We start from the raw sequence: 23,162 nt of genomic DNA, 5'->3' as shown, positions 1-23,162 counted from the left end.
GCATATAGAAGGATCCTGTTTTTTAATCCATTCTGCCAGTCTATGTCTTTTGATTGGGAAATTCAGTCCATTAACATTTAGAGTTATTATTTTTTGGATAATATTTTCCTCTACCATTTTGCCTTTTGTATTATATATATCATATCTGACTTTCCTTCTTTCTACACCCTTCTCCATGCCTCTCTCTTCTGTCTTTTTGTATCTGACTCTAGTGCTCCCTTTAGTATTTCTTGCAGAGCTGGTCTCTTGGTCACAAATTCTCTCAGTGACTTTTTGTCTGAGAATGTTTTAATTTCTCCCTCATTTTTGAATGACAGTTTTGCTGGATATAGGAGTCTTGGCTGGCAGTTTTTCTCTTTTAGTAACTTAAATATATCATCCCACTGTCTTCTAGCTTCCATGGTTTCTGCTGAGAAATCTACACATAGTCTTATTGGGTTTCCCTTGTATGTGGTGGATTGCTTCTCTCTCGCTGCTTTCAAGATCCTCTCTTTCTCTTTGTCCTCTGACATTCTAACTAGTAAGTGTCGTGGGGAACACCTATTTGGGTCTAATCTCTTTGGGGTGCGCTGCACTTCTTGGATCTGTAATTTTAGGTCTTTCATAAGAGTTGGGAAATTTTCAGTTATAATTTCTTCCATTAGTTTTTCTCCTCCTTTTCCCTTCTCTTCTCCTTCTGGGACACCCACAACATGTATATTTGTGCGGTTCACATTGTCCTTGAGTTCCCTGATACCCTGTTCAAATTTTTCCATTCTTTTCCGGATAGTTTCTGTTTCTTTTTGGAATTCAGATGTTTCATCCTCCAAATCACTAATTCTATCTTCTGTCTCTTTAAATCTGTCATTGTAGGTATCCATTGTTTTTTCCATCTTTTCTACTTTATCCTTCACTTCCATAAGCTCTATGATTTGTTTTTTCAGTTTTTCTATTTCTTCTTTTTGATCAGCCCATGTCTTCTTCATGTCTTCCCTCAGTTTATCGATTTCGTTTTTGAAGAGGTTTTCCATTTCTGTTCGTATATTCAGCATTAGTTGTTTCAGCTCCTGTATCTCATTTGAACTATTGGTTTGTTCCTTTGACTGGGCCATATTTTCAATTTTCTGAACGTGATCCGTTATCTTCTGCTGGCTTCTGGGCATTTAGTCAGATTTCCCTGGGTGTTGGACCCCACAGGTTGAAAGATGTTTCTGTGAGATCTCTGGGTTCTGTTTTTCTTATCCTGCCCAGTAGGTGGTGCTCATGGCACACGTTTGTCTACTGGTTCCACCAGTGAAAGTTGCTGTGGGTCCTTTAACTCTCGAAAATTCTCGCTGTAGGGGAGGTTCGGCAGCCGAAGCGTCTTGGAAGAGTGCCAGCCGGCCTGGGGTTCCGAAGAGCGTCCGGCCGAATTACCTAGTCGGCCCGGGGCGCCAAGCGTGGTGGGAGGGCGCCAGCTGTCGCAGCCCGGGAGTGTGCACTGTTCCCAGCCGGACGGGGGAGTCACGTGTTTGGAAGGGACCCCCCCGGTCACTGTTCTCCGCAGTCTGGGGATTTCCGACCCAACTCTCTCAGTTGGTCCGGGGGGTCTCGCGTGGTGGGGGCGCCAGCCGCCGCGGCCTAAGGGGACCACCTGTCCAATTCTGCCAGCTGGCCTGGGAAGGTGGAAGGGAGGGACTCCGGCCGCTTGCCGTCCTACCCAGGAAAGCCCGTGCCCCTCGGTGATCTCACCGGAGCTGGTTCTCCCAGACAGTCAGCCGTTCCAGGATGGGGTATGCCATCCCTTTGATCTCCCTTGTGGCTCCGGGTGCTGCTCTGTGTTGTCTCCACTCCCCCAGTAGCTGTTCTGGAGGAGGAAAGGTGAGGGTGGCAAGGCTGTCGAGGCTGGTGGCAGAGGAGCCGGTGAAGGCGGAAGAGGGGAGCGGAGGGCAGGCGGGACGGCTGCTGCGGGGCATGGGTGCCGTGCGGCGGGCCGGCGGACAAAAGAGGGGAGCGGAGGGCGGGCGGGTCGGCTGCTGCGGGGCGTGGGTGCCGTGCGGCTGACCGCCGGACAAAAGAGGGGAGCGGAGGGCGGCCGGGTCGGCTGCTGCGGGGCGTGGGCGCCGCGCGGCGGGCCGGCGGACAAAAGAGCAAGAGGAAATATTTTGGAGAAAGGGAGAGATTCACAGAGAGCTGAGAAGAATGACAGTCATGAGAAAGTCACAACAGATAATGGTGCAGAACCACAAAGCAAGAGTCCACCAGCCAGTGACTTTTGGAGATGAAGAAGGAAAATGCCTCCTGGGGAGCTGGAGAGGAAGCTAGCGATGGTACTGTTTTGCCATGTGCCTTTCCACTTGAGAGAGAAACCCTGAACTTTATCAAACTCTTGAATCAAGGTATCTTTCCCTGGATGCCTTAGATTGGACATTTCTATAGACTTGCTTTAATTGGGATATTTCCATGGCCTAAAAACTGTTAATTTGCAATTTATTAAATCCCCCTATTTAAAAGCCATTCCATTTCTGGTATATTGCATTCTGGCAGCTAACAAACTAGAACAGGGTCCTTTAATCCTGTATAGATTATTGTAATGCTTGGAAACATCCGAGAGTATATTAAGCAGATGACAAAAAAGTATTGGCAAAGTCCCCTGAGAGAGAAGAAAGAATATGGAAGCATTAAACCTTACCATCTGGGAATCCCCTGATACTGTGTCAAACTTTAGGGACACTCAAATCAATAGGCCATTCCCTCCATCATGATGCTTACTCTTGTGAAGCTTATGTAGGTATCAGAGAAGCTTAGACTACCTAGAGACATGCCTAAGAGTTACTTCTGGAGGACTTCTGTTGTTGCTCAGATGTGGCCTCAGTCTCTCTAAGCCCAATTCTGCAAGTGAAACCATTGCCCTGCCCCCTATGCGGGACATGACATAGAGGGGTGAAAGTCTCCTTGGTGACATGGAAGATGACTCCCAGGAATGAATCCAGACCCGGCACTGTGGTATCAACAATTGCATACTGACCAAAAGGGGCAAAAGAAATGTAATTAATAAACTATCAGTGGCAGAGAGAGTTCAAATAGAGTTAGAGGCTACTCTGGAGGTTGCTATTATGCAAGCTTCAGGTAGACCTTGCTACCTATCATAACCTGCCAACCCCCAACCAGGACCATTCCAGCCAATCCTAAAGAACACCTAGGGCAATATATAAGATTCCACAAGGGTTCCACGCACTAGCATAACTTTCCAGAAACCTACAATCTCCAGATGGGTCCCTGATCCGGGTAAGTCCTGAAACCTAGCCCAGCCTCTCCAGAACATCAGGTAGTTCCATCTCTCTACCCCATGTTAGTGACAGACCCTTCCAATATAAAAAATTTAGAATTGCTACAGCCTTAAGTTCCCTAAGGAGAGGTATGGAAAGATCAAAGGTGATGGTGGAGTTATACAGAGAAGATAGGATTTAAGAAATGAATATGAATGCTGAATCATTAAATTGCTATCTCTTAGTTTCCAGTATTTTTTTTTTTCAGCCCTATAGAATTAAAGGGCCTCCAAAAATTTTGTATAATATGGATGACTATATGGTATGTGATTTCTCAATCCAGTATTTTAGAGCGATTAGAAATAAAAACCTAAAATTGTGACATTATAATGCATGTCAAAGTCTGAAGTATGTTCTACAACTAATTGCGGTGCTGAGCTTTGAAATTTATAGCTTTTTTGTATATATGTTATTTTTCACAAAGGAAAAAAAGTTGATTGTGATGATAAAAAATTTTTGAGCCCTCTAGCCTCCTATATTCTGGAGCAGCTAGAAGGAGAAATCTGAGAGGATGGTATGGTAGCCCATGACAACTCTGGAATCTGTCCTGGGACCACTTGTTGAAGAGTGCTTTGAAAACTATTGCTTTTTTATATCTTTGCTTTGTATATATATTATATTATACAATAAAAAAAGTAAAAAAAAAACTGTAATGAGATAATTTCATTCCAACTAGGATGGCTAGTATTAAGAAATATGAAAATAATAAGTGTTGGAGAGGATGTGGAGAAATAGGAACTCTTGTACATTGTTGGTGGGAATATAAAGTGGTACTGCTACTTTGAAAAACAGTTTGTGCCGGTTTGAATCTCTTTTTTTTTTTTTTTTTTTAATTTTTTTATTAATCAAAAAAAAGAAAAGAAATTAACACAACATTTAGAAATCATTCCATTCTACAAATGCACTCAGTAATTCTTAGTATCATCACATAGATGTATGATCATCATTTCTTAGTACATTTGCATCGATTTAGGAAAAGAACTAGCAAAACAGCAGAAAAAGATATAGAATGTTAATATAGAGAAGAGAATTAAAATAATAACACTAATAATATATATATATATATATAAAGGAAAAAGAAAAAAAACAAAAACAAAAGATACAAACACACAAACAAACAAACAAAAAACCATATTTCAGGTGCAGCTTCATTCAGTGTTCCAACCTAGTTCCATTACACTTAGGTATTATTGTGCTGTCCATTTTTGAGTTTTTGTATCTAGTCCTGTTGCACAGTCTGTATCCCTTCAGCTTCAATTACCCATTGTCTTACCCTGTTTCTAACTCCTGCTGAACTCTGTTACCAATGACATATTTCAAGTTTATTCTCGAATGTCCGTTCACATCAGTGGGACCTTACAGTATTTGTCCTTTAGTTTTTGGCTGGATTCACTCAGCATAATATTCTCTAGGTCCATCCATGTTATTACATGGTTCATAAGTTTATCTTGTCTTAAAGCTGCATAATATTCCATCGTATGTATATACCACAGTTTGTTTAGCCACTCTTCTGTTGATGGAGATTTTGGCTGTTTCCATCTCTTTGCAATTGTAGATAATGCTGCTATAAACACTGGTGTGCAAATGTCCGTCTGTGTCTTTGCCCTTAAGTCCCTTGAGTAGATACCTAGCAGTGGTATTGCTGGGTCGTAATCCATTCTGCCATTCTATGTCTTTTGATTGGGAAATTCAGTCCATTAACTTTTAGTATTATTACTGTTTGGATAATATTTTCCTCTACCATTTTGGCTTTTGTATTATATATATCATATCTGATTTTCCTTCTTTCTACACTTTACTCCATACCTCTCTCTTCTGTCTTTTCGTATCTGACTCTAGTGCTCCCTTTAGTATTTCTTGCAGAGCTGGTCTCTTGGTCACAAATTCTCTCAGTGACTTTTTGTCTATAAATGTTTTAATTTCTCCCTCATTTTTGAAGGACAATTTTGCTGGATATAGAAGTCTTGGTTGGCAGTTTTTCTCTTTTAGTAATTTAAATATATCATCCCACTGTCTTCTAGCTTCCATGGTTTCTGCTGAGAAATCTACACATAGTCTTATTGGGTTTCCCTTGTATGTGACAGATTGTTTTTCTCTTGCTGCTTTCAAGATCCTCTCTTTCTCTTTGACATCTGACATTCTAACTAGTAAGTGTCTTGGAGAACGCCTATTTGGGTCTATTCTCTTTGGGGTGCGCTGCACTTCTTGGATCTGCAAATTTAGGTCTTTCATAAGAGTTGGGAAATTTTCAGTGATAATTTCTTCCATTAGTTTTTCTCCTCCTTTTCCCTTCTCTTCTCCTTCTGGGACACCCACAACACGTATATTTGTGCGCTTCATATTGTCATTCAGTTCCCTGATCCCCTGCTCAAGTTTTTCCATTCTTTTCCCTACAGTTTCTGTTTCTTTTTGGAATTCAGATGTTCCATCCTCCAGTTCACTAATTGTAGCTTCTGTCTCTTTAGATCTACCATTGTAGGTATCCATTGTTTTTTCCATTTTTTCTTCTTTGTCCTTCACTCCCATAAGTTCTGTGATTTGTTTTTTCAGATTTTCTATTTCTTCTTTTTGTTCAGCCCATGTCTTCTTCATGTCCTCCCTCAATTTATTGATTTGGTTTTTGAAGAGTTTTTCCATTTCTGTTTGTATATTCAGCATTAGTTGTCTCAGCTCCTGTATCTCATTTGAACTATTGGTTTGTTCCTTTGACTGGGCCATATCTTCAATTTTCCGAGCGTCATCCATTATTTTCTGCTGGTGTCTGGGCATTTGATCAGATTTCCCTGGGTGTGGGACCCAGCTGGTTGAAAGCTTTTTCTGTGAAATCTCTGGGCTCTGTTTTTCTTTTCCTGCCCAGTAGGTGGCGCTCGTCTGTGTGCACAGCAGTCGGCCCGGGAAACCGCGCGTGGAGGCGGGGGTCGCTGGCCGCCGCGGCTTGGGAGAGTGCCGGTCCAAATTGCCCAGCTGGCCCGAAACGCCAAGCATGATGGGAGGGCCCCACCAACCAATGTTCCCAGTCAGACCGGGGAGCCACGTGCGTGGAGGGGACCCCAGTCGCCAGCCGCCCCGGCTGGGAAAACGCGCGCCCCTTGGGTATCTCACCGCAGCAGATTCTCCCTGCCCGTTCAGCTGTTCCAGAATGGGGTATACTGTCTTTTTGGTCTCTGTCGTGACTCCGGGAGCTGTTTCGTATTGTTTCTGTTTCTTTAGTTGCTTTTCTGGAGGAGGAACTAAGACCCGCATTTTACTAAGCCGCCATCTTCTCCGGAAGTCTCTTGAATCTCTTATGTACCCTAGAAAAGCCATGTTTAAATCTTTTCCAGGGGCAGCCTTTTCTTTTAATCCTGATTCAATATTGTAGGCAGAAGCATTTGATTAGATTATCTCTGTGCTGATGTGGCACACCCAGTTGTGGGTGTGAGCTTTTGTTTAGTTGGAGATGTGACTCCATCCCTTCCAGGTGGGTGTTGATCAGTTTACTGGACTCCTTTAAAAGAAGAAACAGTTTGGAGAGATTCAGAGCCGACAGAAACTTCAGAGCTGACAGAGCACACGAAGACTTGGGAGAACAGTTGCTTCAGAGAGCAGAGACACAGATGTTTACAGATGCTTGGAGCTCAGTAGTCATTGCCATGAGATGTTAAGCAAGCTAGAACTTGGAGAGAGCTAAGGGAAACCAAGAGATGAAAGCCAGCCCTGGAGAAGCAAAGTGAGGAACCCCCACAGGAATAGAAACTGAAAGCAATGGAGCCCAGGAACCAGCAGATGCCAGCTACATACATGACTTCCCAGCTGACAGAGGTGTTCCAGACCCATCGGCCTTTCTTGAGCCAAGTTATATCTCCATAGATGCCTTAGTTTGGACATTTTTTTTTTTTTTAATTTTTTTATTAATCAAAAAAAAGAAAAGAAATTAACACAACATTTAGAAATCATTCCATTCTACAAATGCACTCAGTAAGTCTTAGTATCATCACATAGATGTATGATCATCATTTCTTAGTACTTTTGCATCGATTTAGGAAAAGAACTAGCAAAACAGCAGAAAAAGATATAGAATGTTAATATAGAGAAGAGAATTAAAATAATAATACTAACAATATATATATATATAAAAAGGAAAAAGAAAAAAAACAAAAACAAAAGATACAAACACACAAACAAACAAACAAAAAACCATATTTCAGGTGCAGCTTCATTCAGTGTTCCAACGTAGTTCCATTACACTTAGGTATTATTGTGCTGTCCATTTTTGAGTTTTTGTATCTAGTCCTGTTGCACAGTCTGTATCCCTTCAGCTCCAATTACCCATTATCTTACCCTGTTTCTAACTCCTGCTGGTCTCTGTTACCATGATATATTCCAAGGTGATTCTCGAATGTCGGTTCACATCAGTGGGACCTTACAGTATTTGTCCTTTAGTTTTTGGCTAGACTCACTCAGCATAATGTTCTCTAGGTCCATCCATGTTATTACATGCTTCATAAGTTTAGTCTGTCTTAAAGCTGCATAATATTCCATCGTAGGTATACGCCACAGTTTGTTTAGCCACTCGTCTGTTGATGAACATTTTGGCTGTTTCCATCTCTTTGCAATTGTAGATAATGCTGCTATAAACACTGGTGTGCAAATGTCCGTCTGTGTCTTTGCCCTTAAGTCCCTTGAGTAGATACCTAGCAGTGGTATTGCTGGGTTGTAATCCATTCTGCCATTCTATGTCTTTTGATTGGGAAATTCAGTCCATTAACTTTTAGTATTATTACTGTTTGGATAATATTTTCCTCTACCATTTTGGCTTTTGTATTATATATATCATATCTGATTTTCCTTCTTTCTACACTTTACTCCATACCTCTCTCTTCTGTCTTTTCGTATCTGACTCTAGTGCTCCCTTTAGTATTTCTTGCAGAGCTGGTCTCTTGGTCACAAATTCTCTCAGTGACTTTTTGTCTATAAATGTTTTAATTTCTCCCTCATTTTTGAAGGACAATTTTGCTGGATATAGGAGTCTTGGTTGGCAGTTTTTCTCTTTTAGTAATTTAAATATATCATCCCACTGTCTTCTAGCTTCCATGGTTTCTGCTGAGAAATCTACACATAGTCTTATTGGGTTTCCCTTGTATGTGACAGATTGTTTTTCTCTTGCTGCTTTCAAGATCCTCTCTTTCTCTTTGACCTCTGACATTCTAACTAGTAAGTGTCTTGGAGAACGCCTATTTGGGTCTATTCTCTTTGGGGTGTGCTGCACTTCTTGGATCTGCAAATTTAGGTCTTTCATAAGAGTTTGGAAATTTTCAGTGATAATTTCTTCCATTAGTTTTTCTCCTCCTTTTCCCTTCTCTTCTCCTTCTGGGACACCCACAACACGTATATTTGTGCGCTTCATATTGTCATTCAGTTCCCTGATCCCCTGCTCAAGTTTTTCCATTCTTTTCCCTACAGTTTCTGTTTCTTTTTGGAATTCAGATGTTCCATCCTCCAGTTCACTAATTGTAGCTTCTGTCTCTTTAGATCTACCATTGTAGGTATCCATTGTTTTTTCCATTTTTTCTTCTTTGTCCTTCACTCCCATAAGTTCTGTGATTTGTTTTTTCAGATTTTCTATTTCTTCTTTTTGTTCAGCCCATGTCTTCTTCATGTCCTCCCTCAATTTATTGATTTGGTTTTTGAAGAGTTTTTCCATTTCTGTTTGTATATTCAGCATTAGTTGTCTCAGCTCCTGTATCTCATTTGAACTATTGGTTTGTTCCTTTGACTGGGCCATATCTTCAATTTTCCGAGCGTCTTCCATTATTTTCTGCTGGTGTCTGGGCATTTGATCAGATTTCCCTGGGTGTGGGACCCAGCTGGTTGAAAGCTTTTTCTGTGAAATCTCTGGGCTCTGTTTTTCTTTTCCTGCCCAGTAGGTGGCGCTCGTCTGTCTGCACGGCAGTCGGCCGGGAAACCGCGCGTGGAGGCGGGGGTCGCTTGCCGCCGCGGTTTGGAAAAGTGCCGGTCCTAATTGCCCAGCTGGCCTGAAATGCCAAGCGTGACGGGAGGGCCCCGCTATCCAACGTTCCCAGTCAGACCGGGGAGCCACGTGCGTGGAGGGGACCCCAGTCGCCAGCCGCCCTGGCCGGGAAAACGCGCGCCCCTTGGGTATCTCACCGCAGCAGATTCTCCCTGCCCGTTCAGCTGTTCCAGAATGGGGTACGCTGTCTTTTTGGTCTCTGTCGTGACTCCGGGAGCTGTTTCGTATTGTTTCTGTTTCTTTAGTTGCTTTTCTGGAGGAGGAACTAAGACCCGCGCGTCTTACTAAGCTGCCATCTTCTCCGGAACCTCTGGACATTTTTATAGGCTTAGAACTGTAAACTTGTAACTTAATAAATTCCCTTTTTAAAAGCTGTTCCATTTCTGGTATACTGCATTCTAACAGCTTAACTAATACAGGTAGTTCCCCAGCAGGTTAAACATAGAATTACCATATAACTTGAAATTCCCACTCCTAGGTATATTCCCCAAAATTGAAAGCAGGGTGCAGACAGATATTTGTACACTTATATTCACTGCAGCATTGTTCACAATGGCGGAAAGGTGGAAGCAACCCAAAGTATCCATCAACAGATGAGTGGAAAAATGAAATATGGTATATCCATACAATGGAAAATTAGTCAGCTGTTAAAAGAAATGACATGCTGGGACATGCTACAACATGGATGAACCCTGAAGCCGTGTTGAGTTCAATAAGCCAGACACAGAAGCCCAAATTTTGTATGATTTTTCTTTTATGAAATATTTAGTATAAGCAAAATAATAGAGACAGAAAGCAGAGTAGTGATAACCAGGGATGAATGGAGGGGGAAAGGGAGTCATTCACTGAATGAGTGTAAGTTTTGGTTTGGAATGATGAAAATAGTCTAGAAACATACCATGGTGAAAGTTACACAGTATTTTCAATGCACTTAATGTCAGAGAATTATCCACTTGGTTTGGTCAAAATGATTTTTTTTTCTAATAACCTGACATTTTATTCTAAGAAATCCCCTAAAATTCCAGCTGTAGTAAGCGCATTGTTTGAGTCCAAGACAAAATAAGCGTGAATTTAATCAATCACTCCACCACCATATTTGCTTTTTTCCGGATTTGAAAGGATGGAATCTTTCTGATTCATCCCACTTTGTACCTTGAATTTAGTTAGTTCCACATTTTAGGATTTTTTATTTGTTCACTCTCCTGGATACCAGGATTCTTTCAGGTGTAAATGACAGAAATTCCATTCAAGTTGGCTTAACTGATAAACAGTAATTAAATCATTTTACTGGGGAATCCAGAATTGGACTCCAGGTCCTTCTGGATACAGAGAATAAAAGTAAGTCATCAGAATGTTCTCCCTCCCTTTCAGCTATGCATCCTCTTGTCTGTTGGGCTCATTGTCTCCCTCTGAAAGTGGGCTTTCTTTGCATGGTGGAGAAGAGGTTGCCTCCATCCAGATCTCTACATGCTTTGAGCTTCATGTCCTAAAAAAAACAAAAGTATCTCCTCATTAGCTCCTTTGAGGAAAGACTGGGTCTTATCTCTGGGATTATTACATTACAGAACCAAAAATAATTTTTATGTTTTTTTACCATAATTAAAAATATACATATGTATATATTATACATATTTAAAAGATTCTTTACTTATATTATACCTAAGTTTGGTCTGGCTTTCTTAATAACATCTATAATTTTAGAACTTCAGGATGCATAGCTAAGTTTTTTGTTTCCATTTTTGTTTTGAGGCCAAACATGAAATTTGAGTTGTTCTATTAAAAGACTGTTCTTTATATGTTAGTACAGGGAACACTTGTTAAGGGTCTCTGTTTCTCTGTGTCCATAAAGCTCCTTGTTATAGCACTCTAATGGCCTATGACACAGTGGAGAAAGCAAGTCACGTGGCCATACCTTACTCCAAGAAGCACAGAAAACTGTATCCTGTCATATTTTTGTAGAGCAGAGTGTCAGTGAACAGCCCTAATGATTGGTGGTTCTCATTTCTGGTCAACATATATTTATATCTCTCACCCTTCCATAAGCAAAGTAACACACCTCTTCTCAAGGAAAATTACTCAGAATTGCCCCACCTAGTCATAGCATCACGCTCAGTATTTGATATCTATGAGTGGTGTACAAGAGGCCCTTCTTCAGGTGCAGATGTAGCACCTCTACACCTGGGGACTTTATGATCTAACAACTAATCTGTCCCATCTCCTCACATTCAGTTAATAGTGGTGAACAGGGAAGGACAGCAGCTCCAAACATTCCCATTCAGGAAAGGGAAGGATGGGAGATGCTTGGCACTTACAGAATCATGGCAATTCTAAATTCCACTATCAAGCAATATAGGGGTGGTGGGAATTCATATCAGGGCACAGGGAAATGTACTTTAATTATGTCCAAATTCCGCTTCCTAGGAGATTCCCCAGTCCATTGTTCTCCATGCCTGTTGACTCTGCCCTCTTGGGGTTTCTTTTTTTTTCCATCAATTTTATTGACTATAGGGTGAAATAGACACTGGAGAATAGGCTTTCCTTAGGTGCTCAGCAGGTTTCTCTGGCATCTTTCTGCCTATGGAAAATTGGTATCCAAGTGTTATTTTAAATATCCACTTGTCCTGTTCCTTTTTTTTTTTTTTTTTGTATGCTGTATGGTAGGGTCACATTTCATTATTTTCCCATGTGAGTATCCCATTATTGCAGCACCATTTTGTTGAATTTTTTGTTTGTTTGTTTTTGTTGGTTTCTTTGTTCGTTTGTTTGGAAAGTGCATGGGCCAGGAATCGAACCCGGGTTTCCTGTATGGCAGGCAAGAGTTCTAACACTGAACTACCCTTGCACCCCATCATGTTCCTTTTTTAAACCAAATTAGTAGTTCTTTCTTCAGTACCGACTTTCAAAAAATCTTAGGCTTCTAATCTGTTTGATTCTAGTCAGCCTCATATGTCAATATCCAGATTTGCTATTCTTAGATTGGCAATCTGTTTTAATTTGCCAAAGCTGCCAGAATGCGATACACCAGAAATGGAATGACTTTTAAAAAGAGAATTTTTTAAGTTGCAAGTTTAAATTCTAAGTCCATAGAAATATCCAAACTAAGGCATCCAGAGAAACATGCCTTAACTCCAAAGAAACATGCCTTAACTCCAAAGAAAGGGCTGAAGAATTTTGGGGTTTCTCTCTCAGCTGGGAAGGCACATGGCAATGTCTGCTAGCTTTCTCTCCTCATTTCATAAGGCTTCCTGGGGGTGGGGTGGGGGAGGGGGCATTTTCCTTCTGCATCTCCAAAGGTCTCTGGTTGTGTGGGCTCTGTCTTCGCTAAAGCTTTTATCAAAATGGTTCCCTCATGGCAACCCCAACTTGAATGGGTGGAGATACATCTCCATGGAAAACATCCAATTAAAAGTTACCACCCACCATTGGGTGTGTCATATCTCCATAGAAACAATCATAAAGCTCCCACCCAGCAATACTGAATGAGGATTAAAGAACATGGCTTTTTTAGAGTACACGACAGTTTCAAACTGGCACACTATATTTTTCATCTTTCACACTCCTGTCCATGTCTTCTCACCCTTTATCTAATTATGGGTTTCTTTGCTCTAGCAGTTGGAGACCTCCAGCTTTAGTCTTTTTCCCTCGATCATTTTATCCAAAGTGAAAGAATTTACTGGATGCCACATTAGTCATATCTGAAATCTTTATATCAAGTGTGATGGTCATACCTTTGATTTGCTCCTTACCCAAAGTTAAGATGGAATCAACCGTTGTTCCTTCACAGGCCTTCTCAACTTTTGACTTCTTAACATTTAAATTTGGGGTTGAGATGTAGTTGCCACTCTCAGTCCTACAAGTCTTCGAATTTGAATTCTGTTTTTTTTTACATTCTTGCTTGTAAACTAACCATTCTTGTCTGAACTCCTTTCTTTCTTGTAACACCTTGTCAGAGACACCCAACAATTAGCAACACATACTGCTAACTTCTGTTTTCCAGATTCTTCCCCTAATGCTGCAGATTCATTAATTATCAATCTGCCTTGTAAATTATAGGCCATGGTTTTATCAATTGTTTTGCCACTGCAGTACATGGATTGCTATTCTTCCACTTTTAACAATTTCCTTCCTGTCATTGGACTAGCACCTGAGACCAAAACACATATTTTGGATTTTAATTAATTTCTTTGTCAGGTGTGCTAGATTTTGCTGTGATATGAAACAACCAAAAAGATCTCAGTGACAGCAGAAGTTATTTCCTGCTCAACCATGTTTCTACCATGGTTTGGCTGGGAGCTATGCTCTGTGTTGTCTTTTCCCTAAGCCCCAGGCTGAAGATTGTCCATCACCTGTTCCTAGAATATTGCCTATCCCTGTGGCAAAGGGAAACAGTATATGGTGAATCATGCAGTAGTTTTTGAAGTTCCCACATTGAAATGTCACTTTCATATTTCATGAACCAAAGCAAGTCATGTAGCCGTACCTGACTTCACAGTGATCCCCTATTTTTGGAACATAGAGAGGGAACTATTTGGTGAACAGCACCAGTGACTAGTACAGTAGCTGTTCACAAAGAAGATTGTTTTCTTTTCCTGTTATGTTTTCAAAATGTTTACTAATGATATATAGGAAAGATTTTGATTTTTAAGTCTGTTGCTATCAATTACCTTCTCAAACTTTTTAATGAGGTCTAATTGTTTCTCAGCTGTTATAGTCTTCAGCTTACTATGGCATATTATTTATTAACAATTAATTTTGTTTCTTCCCTTCCATTACATATGTCTCTTGCTTAAACAATTTTTTTTTTACATTGATTAGAGCTGGATTTCTTACCAAGGGTCAGTGGATTCTCTGTTCCCAGCATCCTAAACCCTTTGAAGTTGACAACATGTAATTGTGCTTTTCTTAGGGAAATAGTTTTTTACTTTCATCAGCATTTCAAAGAGGCCTGTCCCCAAAAGAGATTAAAGAACACTGGGTAGAAATTCTAGAATACTGGTGAATTATAGCAGTAATAGTGGTCATTCTTATCTTACCCATTTAATAAGAATGTCTCTAGTATTTTCATCACCCAGCTTTCCCATGAGTAGACCAGCAGTGTAAGTATAAATCTCATTCAGGTCATTAGTCGGTTCTCTACCCCTCTTCCCCCACTTTGCGGAGCTACCCAGTAAGTCTTCTGTCCCCAGGCTCCAACCTCACTGGTTGCCTTGTTTGTTTCCTGTCTGTATTCCCTTCATCCATCATGGGGGGAGTCCCTTTGTCTGTCTGTCCTATATTGTTCATTGCCTGGCTCCATGTCTTCTCTCTTGGATTACACATTATTATGTTGGAACACATGTGGGGTGGCTGATGGCTGGTTATGGCTTTCTCCAACAAACACATATCCAGTAGCTTTCTGAGGAACGGTGCAAAGGAGATATTTTGAGGCCATGTTTGAAAATCTGTTTGAAAATACCTTTATTAATACTTGATTGATTTGACTAGGCATAGAAATAATTTTCTCACATAAAGTTGAAGTTGTTACTCTTTTAACTTCCAGTGTTGCTACTGAGACATTTAATAGCCTTCTGAGTCTTGGTTCTTTTTTATTTTAATATCATCTCATTATTCCCGAGTGTTAAAAATTTTTATCATGTGCCTTGGAATGTTTAGTCTTGTTTACTCCATATGTTGGATATTCAGTGGGCGTCTTTGATCTGGATGCCCATATATTTAACTCTGAGTTGTTTTCTTGACTTATTTCATTGATGATTTCCTCCACTTATATTTTATAATCTTACCTCTGAAACTCAGATTATTTGGACTGATTCTTTATCTTCTTTCTCCTATTTTTTAAAAATCTTTTTCTCTTTAGTTGGAGATTTCCTATACTTTATATTCTGATCTTTTCAATTGATTTTTTTCCAAATTAATTTCTACTCTTATAGTCTTAATTTCTAAGAGTTAAAAAAAGATTTTCTATGGACATTAATTAATTAGCTTTGAGGTGTTGTAGGAGTCAAGTAGAGTAAGGGAGCCAGGGAGTGTGGTGTCTCACCATTCTGTATTTCCAACAAACTTTCACTGCATGTGCTAATTAAGTCTTTCTTTCCTCTTTTTTTAACATCTTCAGAAAGTAAAACCTCCCTGGGTGGGAGAGCAGCAGCTGACTGACTGTAACATGGAGGAAATTTGGGTATGTTTGTGTCTTGTTGCTTCTTTTATATATTGTGCATATTTTAAAACAATCCTCTTTTTAGACCCACCTACATTCTCACTTTATGAAATTCCTGGTTTCTCTAATTCTTGAAAGTCGTTTGGATTCTTTCATGTGATTCTGCATTCTGTACTCCCCACGGCTGGCTAAGGTTTCAACTTCACTGGGCTATTAAGTCAGTTATAGTTTATCTAACTGCTTTCTAAGTTTCCAGTATTTTTCTTGCTGTCATTTGCTTTTTCATTTCCTTTCCTTTGTCCTTGGAAGCTTAGGTTCTCTCTCTCTTTTTTTTTTAACCCTTTTACAGTGACTTTATTAAGGTTTGGAGAAGAATTGGAAGTATGCATAGTGTATCATGTGTGCCTTGTTGGCTTATCCAGTTACTTTTTTCCCCCATGTCATTGCTTGTCTTTTCTTCTTTTCCTTTTGATTTTTAATCAAATCTTCTTTTGTACCCGTTTTATAGAGGACATGTCCTCTTGTCCTCTATTGAGAGCACTTAACTATTTTTAAACTTTTCTTTTGGGTTCATTACGTTACTATATCCAATAAGCTTTTTTTTCTCAAGATTTCCTTGACTGGAATATTTTATTTTTAGCTTTGCTTGTGTTTTTTCTCCACCATTTTTTTGTTCCTTTTCAAAGTGACATCTGCCCCAATATGTTCCCTCTCAACAAATATGCTCCTCCTACCATCCACCCGTGTTGGGGTTAATAGTCTTCTTAGATCTATAACTGGAGAAGCTTGACCTCCATAAATCCCAGCCCAATTCTCGGTTTCTAGAAGGCTTTTGCTCCTACTAAATATATACCTAGTCTCTTTTCCTGATTTTTTGTTCCTGGTAGAATAGATGAAAACAAAAATTTGGAGCGCTTGCTGTCACCAGGATTCTTCCTTTCTTTGCCATCTCTTACATTGCTTTACTTGTAAGGGACTGTTCTAGGAATGTAATGTGTCCTTGCGAGCACTCTTCAACTTTCTTCCCAGTTGTTTTCTAGGACTTGTTGCCCTACCTGAAGGTACAAAGATGGGAGTAGTAGGAGGAGAGGGGAATGTGCATGCATACATGTGTGCGTGAATGTGTGTGTGTGTTTGTGTGTGTTGGGGGGGCAAGATACAATATTCACACAGCGCAAAAATCCACTCTGATGGGAATTTAAGGCTGGCTTATAATGTGTGCAAAACTTGTATGTCTGAATCCGGTATCCAACTTTAGAGGATGTTTGAATTGTTGTCTCAGTTTTATGAGCCTTAGGCTCGTTATGACACAGGATTTCTGGACAGGTTTTTTGGTTTTTTTTTATTTTGTTTTTATTCCCCTCAGTCCACTGCCTTTTTTGTAATGCGGGGCAGTCCTTCCTGATTCTGGTGTTAAGTTCTCTGTCAAATTTACTTTTATATGTAGTGATTTCTCAGTTTGTTTTCTGAATCTTCAGAAATTGAAGTAGCATTGTGGACTTGCAGATTTTAGACAGGAAGTCCATGCACCTTGGCTTAAATCTCACAGAAACCCTTGACACGGTGGAATTGATATCACAGCTCTACTTTTTTTTTTTAATGTATTTTTATTGAGATATCTTCACATACCAAACAATCCCTCCAAAGTATACAATCAGCAGTTCACATTATCACATTTAGTTGTTTATGCGTCACCGTGATCATTTTTAGAATATTTGCATTACTCCAGAAAAAAGAAATAAAGAGAAAAAAGAAAAACCCCATACATCCCATACCCCTTACCCTCCCTCTTATTGAGCATTAGTATTGCAATCTATTAACTAAGACAGTGTAGTATTGACTGATATATATATATATATATATCAGTGGACCAAAACAAAACACCCAGATAAAGATCCATACAAATATGGCACCTGATTTTTTTTTCCCCAATGTCATTTTACAATCATTACCAAAGTTCAAGGCTACTAAATTACAGTTCAACAATTTCAGGTATATCCTTCTGGCTATTCTAAAAACATTAGACTTTAAAAAGAAATATGTATATAGCGAGTCAGTATATTCATAGTCATTTGTTAAATCCTGATTTCTCAGTTACACCTCCTTTTTCTCATTTGTGCTTTCTTTCACTCTTCAGGGATATCTGGGGAATGACCATTTTAATTTCTTCCTACTGGAAAAGGGTGTCGACCTTCTGCGGTAGGAGAGTAACCTGGTTGTTGTTCTTGGAGAGACTAGTGTTTCTGGGTTTCCGAAGTTATCTGGCCTAGGCTTTATCTGGGCTTCTTAAGTTTCTGAGAAAATAAACTTACTAAGAAAAACTTTTATAGAGACTTAGAGAGAGCCCAGGGCACTCCCTAGGGTTTTCAGGAATACTGTTAGTTGGGGCATGGCATACTGTGGTAGTTTGAAATATCTGGCTAAAGCTTGTGTAAGAGTAACCTCCAGAATGACTTCTTAACTCTTATTTGAAAACTCTTAGCCATTAAAACTTTATTTTGTTCCATTTCTTTCTGCCTTTTTGGTCATTCTCAATCCCTGATGCTGGGGCTAGGTTCATCCCTGGGAGTCACTTCCCACATAACCAGGGATAGCTCCACTTTTAAGGAAGCAGAAACCCAGGCCTCCAATGCCATTCTGCTAGTAAAATTTGGGGCATTATCCTGCTATTGGGAATATTTAGGCTTGCCTTCTGACATCTAGAAAAGACTCATGTTTCTAGGTGGTAGAATTCCTAAGAGTAATTATTAGATATCTTCACTTCTGAATTTTTACTAAAAAGAGGGTGTTACAGCTTCATCTGCATTTGACATTATATAGTGTTTCTATTTCAGATAGCAGCGGCAGTAGCAGCCACAATGTTTCACTTCTTCAGAAAGCCTCCTGAATCTAAAAAGCCCTCAGTATCAGACACAGAAGCAGATGGATTTGTCCTTTTGGGTAAGTCTTTTTGAAAAACAAAATCATAATTATATGAATTATTTTTCCTTAAAAATTACTTAATAGTTATATGATTATCTTGAACTTATTTGTTGCTAATTTTAGAATTAATTTATTTATATAATTAAAAAAATTAAAAGTTATAAAGGGTGGGCCACGATGGTTCAGCAGGTAGAGTTCTCAACTGCCATGCCAGAGACCCAGGTTCGATTCCTGGTTCCTGCCCATGTGGGAAAAAAAAAGTTATAAAGGTAAAGACCATGGGTCACCTAGAGTACTGTTGACTATTCAGGCTCTTCTTATATCTTGGTTTGGCTGTGTACCCCAAATTAAATTTGGAGTAAAATCATCCCGTGTTTTCCAAATGATAAATTAGTCATCCTTTATACTTGTGGGAAATTAGAAGTCTTGAAGAATCCTTGATAAATTCAAGTTCTCTTGTATAAATAGCACCAACCTGCTTCTTAAATTACTATCTGAAATTAAACTAGGCATCCAATGAATATTTGCTGAATGAAGGAATGATATCTCCTGTTTGTTGACTTGTTTATTTTTAATTATGAAATTAATACCTGCTAATTATAAAGAATTTAGTGATTTTAAAACAATGTTTATCTCAACCAAATGCAGTGAGATTCCAAGGGTAATTTTGAGTAATGGAATTTCTTTCGTGTCAGTGTGTTTTCTCCCAAGAAAAAGACTGGCGATATTTATATAGTTCTTCCCTGAAATTCTCTACCTAGAAATGGTGAGAAAAAGTTCAAACCAGTGTTCCTTTGTGGCACTTGTCCTCTTCCGCTCTGGACCTCCTCCCTGCCAAATTTTGTCCCCTACTCTGAGAGGATTTGCATGAATTCATAGTGTTTGCTACCTGAGATGTTTTCTAGATGTCTACCTTCTCAGATACGGCTTCTGCCTTTTACTTCCCTTATCTCATCCCAGTCAGACTTGGGTCCTCCTGTTTTGGCAAATCCTCCATATGCCTTGGGGAGTAGGAGATGATTCCATTAGGGTCAAGAGTTAGTCTGAATTTTCAGCTTAGGTCCTCTGTCACGCTTCCTTTCCTCTCAGAGCTAGGTTTATTCCATACCTCTGACCACCACATTCAGAAGTATGGTTGGGTGGGTCTCTGTTTCTTCAGGCCTTTTCTTTTGGATTTATGTTTCTTGCACAGAGGATACTTTCTGGCCCTCTTCCATTTCTTAGACTTCACTCTTTGGAAAACTAGAATAAGTTTTTATAATGGCCAAACATTACCACAGAATGTCCCATCCTTTCCAAAGCCAAAATCTGGCAGACTTATATGTTTCTCTAAATTTGCCTCCCTTTGACAGGGGCAGTAGTGAAGGTGGTCAGAATTGTTTTCATTCTGAAGCAAAGTAGTAGGGCATAGGTCTTGTCCTGTCCTAGGGATCAGTCTGACTAGGATAAGGTGGGGTTCTGAGGACATGACTTCTCTCACTCTTCTTACTAGGTCACAAATTTGTGCCTCATCTACCAAGTCAGCCCCAACTTTTGTTGCTTGAGGACTGCCAGTTTTGCTTCTCTCTCCCCTCCTGAATTAGCGTCACTAACAGAAAAACTTTAGCGGTGCATCAGGTCTCTTGTGAAGTTTCTACTTCTTTGGGAGTTTTTTGTCGGAAGTTTGCTCCAGCAAAGCCTGATTTTCCAAACTCGGTTCTATGTTCCTTATTTTAAAACACCTCTGCAGTCTTAACCAATACGCAGAGGACTTTGCTCTTTTCTGTTGTTTCACGATTAGAAATGGACACGTGTTGTATGAACTTACTGATTTGAAACAATTAGAATAAGCAAAGTCATAGAGTTAAAACTAGAATATAGGTTACCAGGGGATGAGGTAGAAGTAGGGAATAGGAAGTTAAGGCTTAAAATGTACAGGATTCCTATTTGGAATAATGGAAATGTTTTGGTAATGGATGGGGGCGATGGTAACACAACATTGTGAATGTAATTAAAATTACTGAATATATATATATATATATCTGAGTGTGGTAAAAGGGGAAATGTTAGGTTGTATATATGGTAACAGAATAAAAATTAAAAACAAAAAAAATCCATGGAACTGCACTTTGCAAACAATGAACCCTATGTTAAACCACAGACTATACTTAATAGTACAATTATAAAAATGTGCTTTCATCCAGTTATTAACAAATGTTCCACACCAATGCAGGGTGTTAACATGGGTAGTTTATGGGACTCCTGTATTTTATGCATGATTATTCTTGAAACCTCCAACTTCTCTAATTAGAAAAAAAGAAATGGACATTACTATTCTCTTTCTTAAATAGCTACTTAAATGTGATTTGGTTGTACTAGCATCTTTGAGAGCACATATAATTTCTAATACTAGATGTCAAAGCTTTTTATACATCCTCTTCACCTCTCTACCTCTGTAATGTGCCACTTTGCAGTATTTCATAAACAGGTTTTCACCACAACTGAAATGGTCCTTGGTGCTGCTCCTTCTAGGATCTCTAGTTTTTGGTAGCATGTAGCCTGGACAAGATTTTCTACAGCCTGTCCTTTAGCTAGGCCAATAGGGCCCCAGTTTCCAGGGTATTTAGTCTCATCAGGTGAACGATATCTGCTGTGGACCTCGTTTTTTTTCCAGAGAGGACTGTAGTTTAAGAAATGATGTTTAACCTAGCCTCAAAAGGCACACAAACTTCCAACTTTTCTGTTTCATGAGGAAATATCCAGGACTTCATTGTTCTAATGTATGCTCATGCACTAGCTGCTCCATCTAATATATCTAAGTTCTAACAATGCGTTTTCCCAAAGGTTAATGTGCTGTATTTTGAGGGAATTTTCCCAAGACTATGTTTGCCTAAGCAGGGTTGTTCCTGTCTCCTGCACCATCTGTCCCTCAATTGAGCGGTCATGGTGAGGTGTGATTTCCATTGTAGTTCCAGGATGACAATTTAATTTTGAAGTGTAGCTGGTACTAAACCCTTGTTTAAATGATGCAAGATAAGTTCCCCCAAATGAGGGCTGAGGCCTTTCTGTCCTCAGCTCCTCTTTCTGCTGATGCTTGCCTCTGCTCAGTTCCTATTTTGCTTCAAATATAAAACTTCACCTCTTCACCACTTTCCATGAAAAATCCTTGCAAACTTGGGTTCTGTGAGCTTAGTAACTCTCCTGACCTTTTTGATGCTATCAGCCAGCATTTCTTGGTGTCTTAGTTTCTTTGTACTGCTATAACAAAGTACCACAAACTGGAGGGCTTAAAACAATAGAAATTTATTGTCTTATAGTTCTTGAGTTTAGAAGTCTTAAATCAAGGTGTCATAAGGGCCCTGTTTCCTTGAAGTATGTAGAGAAGAATCTGTTTGATGCCTTTCTACTGGTCTCTGGTAGTGGCCAGCCATCTTTATGTTCCTTGGTGTGGTGACTCAAGTTATATGTTACAAATTTAGATATGGTCTGGGTCTTAATTTACATTCCTCTGGGTGTGAATCCATTGTAAATAGGATCTCTTGAAGATTTTATTTTTAGTTAAGGTGTGGCTCAACTGAATGAGGTTGGCTCTTAATCCAGATTACTGGAGTCCTTTATAAGCAGAAGAAATTCAAAAATGGTGAGAGGAAGCTAAAGGAGGAGTTGGAAACTGGAAGTCAGTGGGAGCCTGGAGGAGAAAGGAGAGGACATCACCATGTGACAGAAAAGCTGCAGAAACCAAGGATTGGTGGTCAGCCTTATGACTCTGGGAGGAAGCAAGCCTTTTAGCTTCTGAAACTGTGAGACAATACATTTCCATTGTTTAAGTCAATCCATTGTGGCGTGTTTGTCATAGCAACTTTGAAATTAAACTGAAACACTTAGCTTGTGGCATAATGCAATCCCTGCCCCTGTCATCACATGGTCATCTTCTCTCTGTGTGTCTGTCTGTGTCTCCTTTCCCTGTACCTTCTAAGGTAGATTGAATTCTGTCTGACACAAAGACATGTTCAAGTTCTAAACCTCAGTTCTATGGGTGTGAACTAATTTATAAGTGGGATCTTTGAAAGTCCCATTAAGATGAGGCTGAACTGAATCAGAGTGGACCATAATCTGACCGGAGTTCTTATATGCAAAGGAGATTTGGACCTGGCAGTAGAAGCCACAGGAGAGTGAAGGAAGTAGCCATGTAACAGAGGCAGGGATCGATCGCCAGCAAGCCATCACCAGAATGCTACAGAGCTTAACAAAACATTGTCTTCTGATACCTTGATCTTTGACTTCCAGCCTCTAAAACTGTGAGACAATAAATTCCTCTTGTTTAAGTCATCCAGTCTGTGGTATTTGTTGTAGCAGCCCTGGCAAATGAAGATACCTTCTTCATGAATCACATGGGATTAATGGTCTGTCCTGTTCTGGTGTGATCTCATTTTAACTTGCCTAATTCCATTTGTAACTACCCTATTTTCAAATAGAGTCATATTCTGAGGTATTGAGGATCAGAACTCTGATATACCTTTTTAGAAGACATAATTCAACTCAACACCTGGCTTTCACTTTCTTTCTCTTTTCATTGCATCGGTCTCCCTTCTTCCTTGGGAAAACTTCAGAGCGGCTCTGCAATGAAGAATAGATCAGACTGCTGACACTGGAGCCAGACTGCTGAGTTTGCATCCTGGCTCCACAGACTACAAGTTGTTCTACGTTGACCAAGATATTTAATTTCCCAGTATGTTAGTTAGCTCATCTATAAAATGAGGATGATAATAGTAACTACCCCATGGGATTGTTGAGGGGATTAACTCCATGG

General features: G+C 39.8%; 1 protein-coding gene and 1 long non-coding RNA gene across 9 annotated transcripts in view; one reads left to right on the top strand and one right to left on the bottom strand.

The window, feature by feature from the left end:
* Nucleotides 1–23,162, top strand: part of UMAD1 (UBAP1-MVB12-associated (UMA) domain containing 1) — a 307,029-nt gene that overhangs the window by 41,363 nt on the left and 242,504 nt on the right. Inside the window, exons 2-4 of one of the 7 annotated variants that reach the window (XM_077122999.1) lie at nucleotides 15,410–15,472; nucleotides 17,589–17,650; nucleotides 18,286–18,391. In XM_077122999.1, coding sequence (XP_076979114.1) covers nucleotides 18,310–18,391 — 82 coding nt within the window. In that variant the 5' untranslated portion in view covers nucleotides 15,410–15,472; nucleotides 17,589–17,650; nucleotides 18,286–18,309. Of the gene's footprint in view, nucleotides 1–14,300; nucleotides 14,394–15,409; nucleotides 15,473–17,588; nucleotides 17,651–18,271; nucleotides 18,392–23,162 lie in introns of those variants that run through there. The other 6 variants (XM_077122982.1, XM_077122973.1, XM_077122991.1 and 3 more) reach the window with 6 other exon arrangements.
* On the bottom strand, nucleotides 10,126–14,258 carry LOC143651999 (uncharacterized). 2 transcript variants are annotated; one of them, XR_013160356.1, is made up of 3 exons: nucleotides 14,128–14,258; nucleotides 13,026–13,239; nucleotides 10,126–10,783 (listed from the first exon to the last, which is right to left on the bottom strand). It is a non-coding gene; the product is annotated as an uncharacterized LOC143651999 (long non-coding RNA). The 2 variants fall into 2 exon arrangements; XR_013160355.1 differs by having other exon boundaries at nucleotides 13,044–13,239.

The sequence above is a fragment of the Tamandua tetradactyla genome, chromosome 1, assembly GCF_023851605.1.
Source record: "Tamandua tetradactyla isolate mTamTet1 chromosome 1, mTamTet1.pri, whole genome shotgun sequence".
In the NCBI taxonomy this organism is placed as follows: domain Eukaryota; kingdom Metazoa; phylum Chordata; class Mammalia; order Pilosa; family Myrmecophagidae; genus Tamandua; species Tamandua tetradactyla.
Note: the sequence above shows the minus strand (reverse complement) of the source record. Positions and strands in the feature narration are given on the sequence as shown.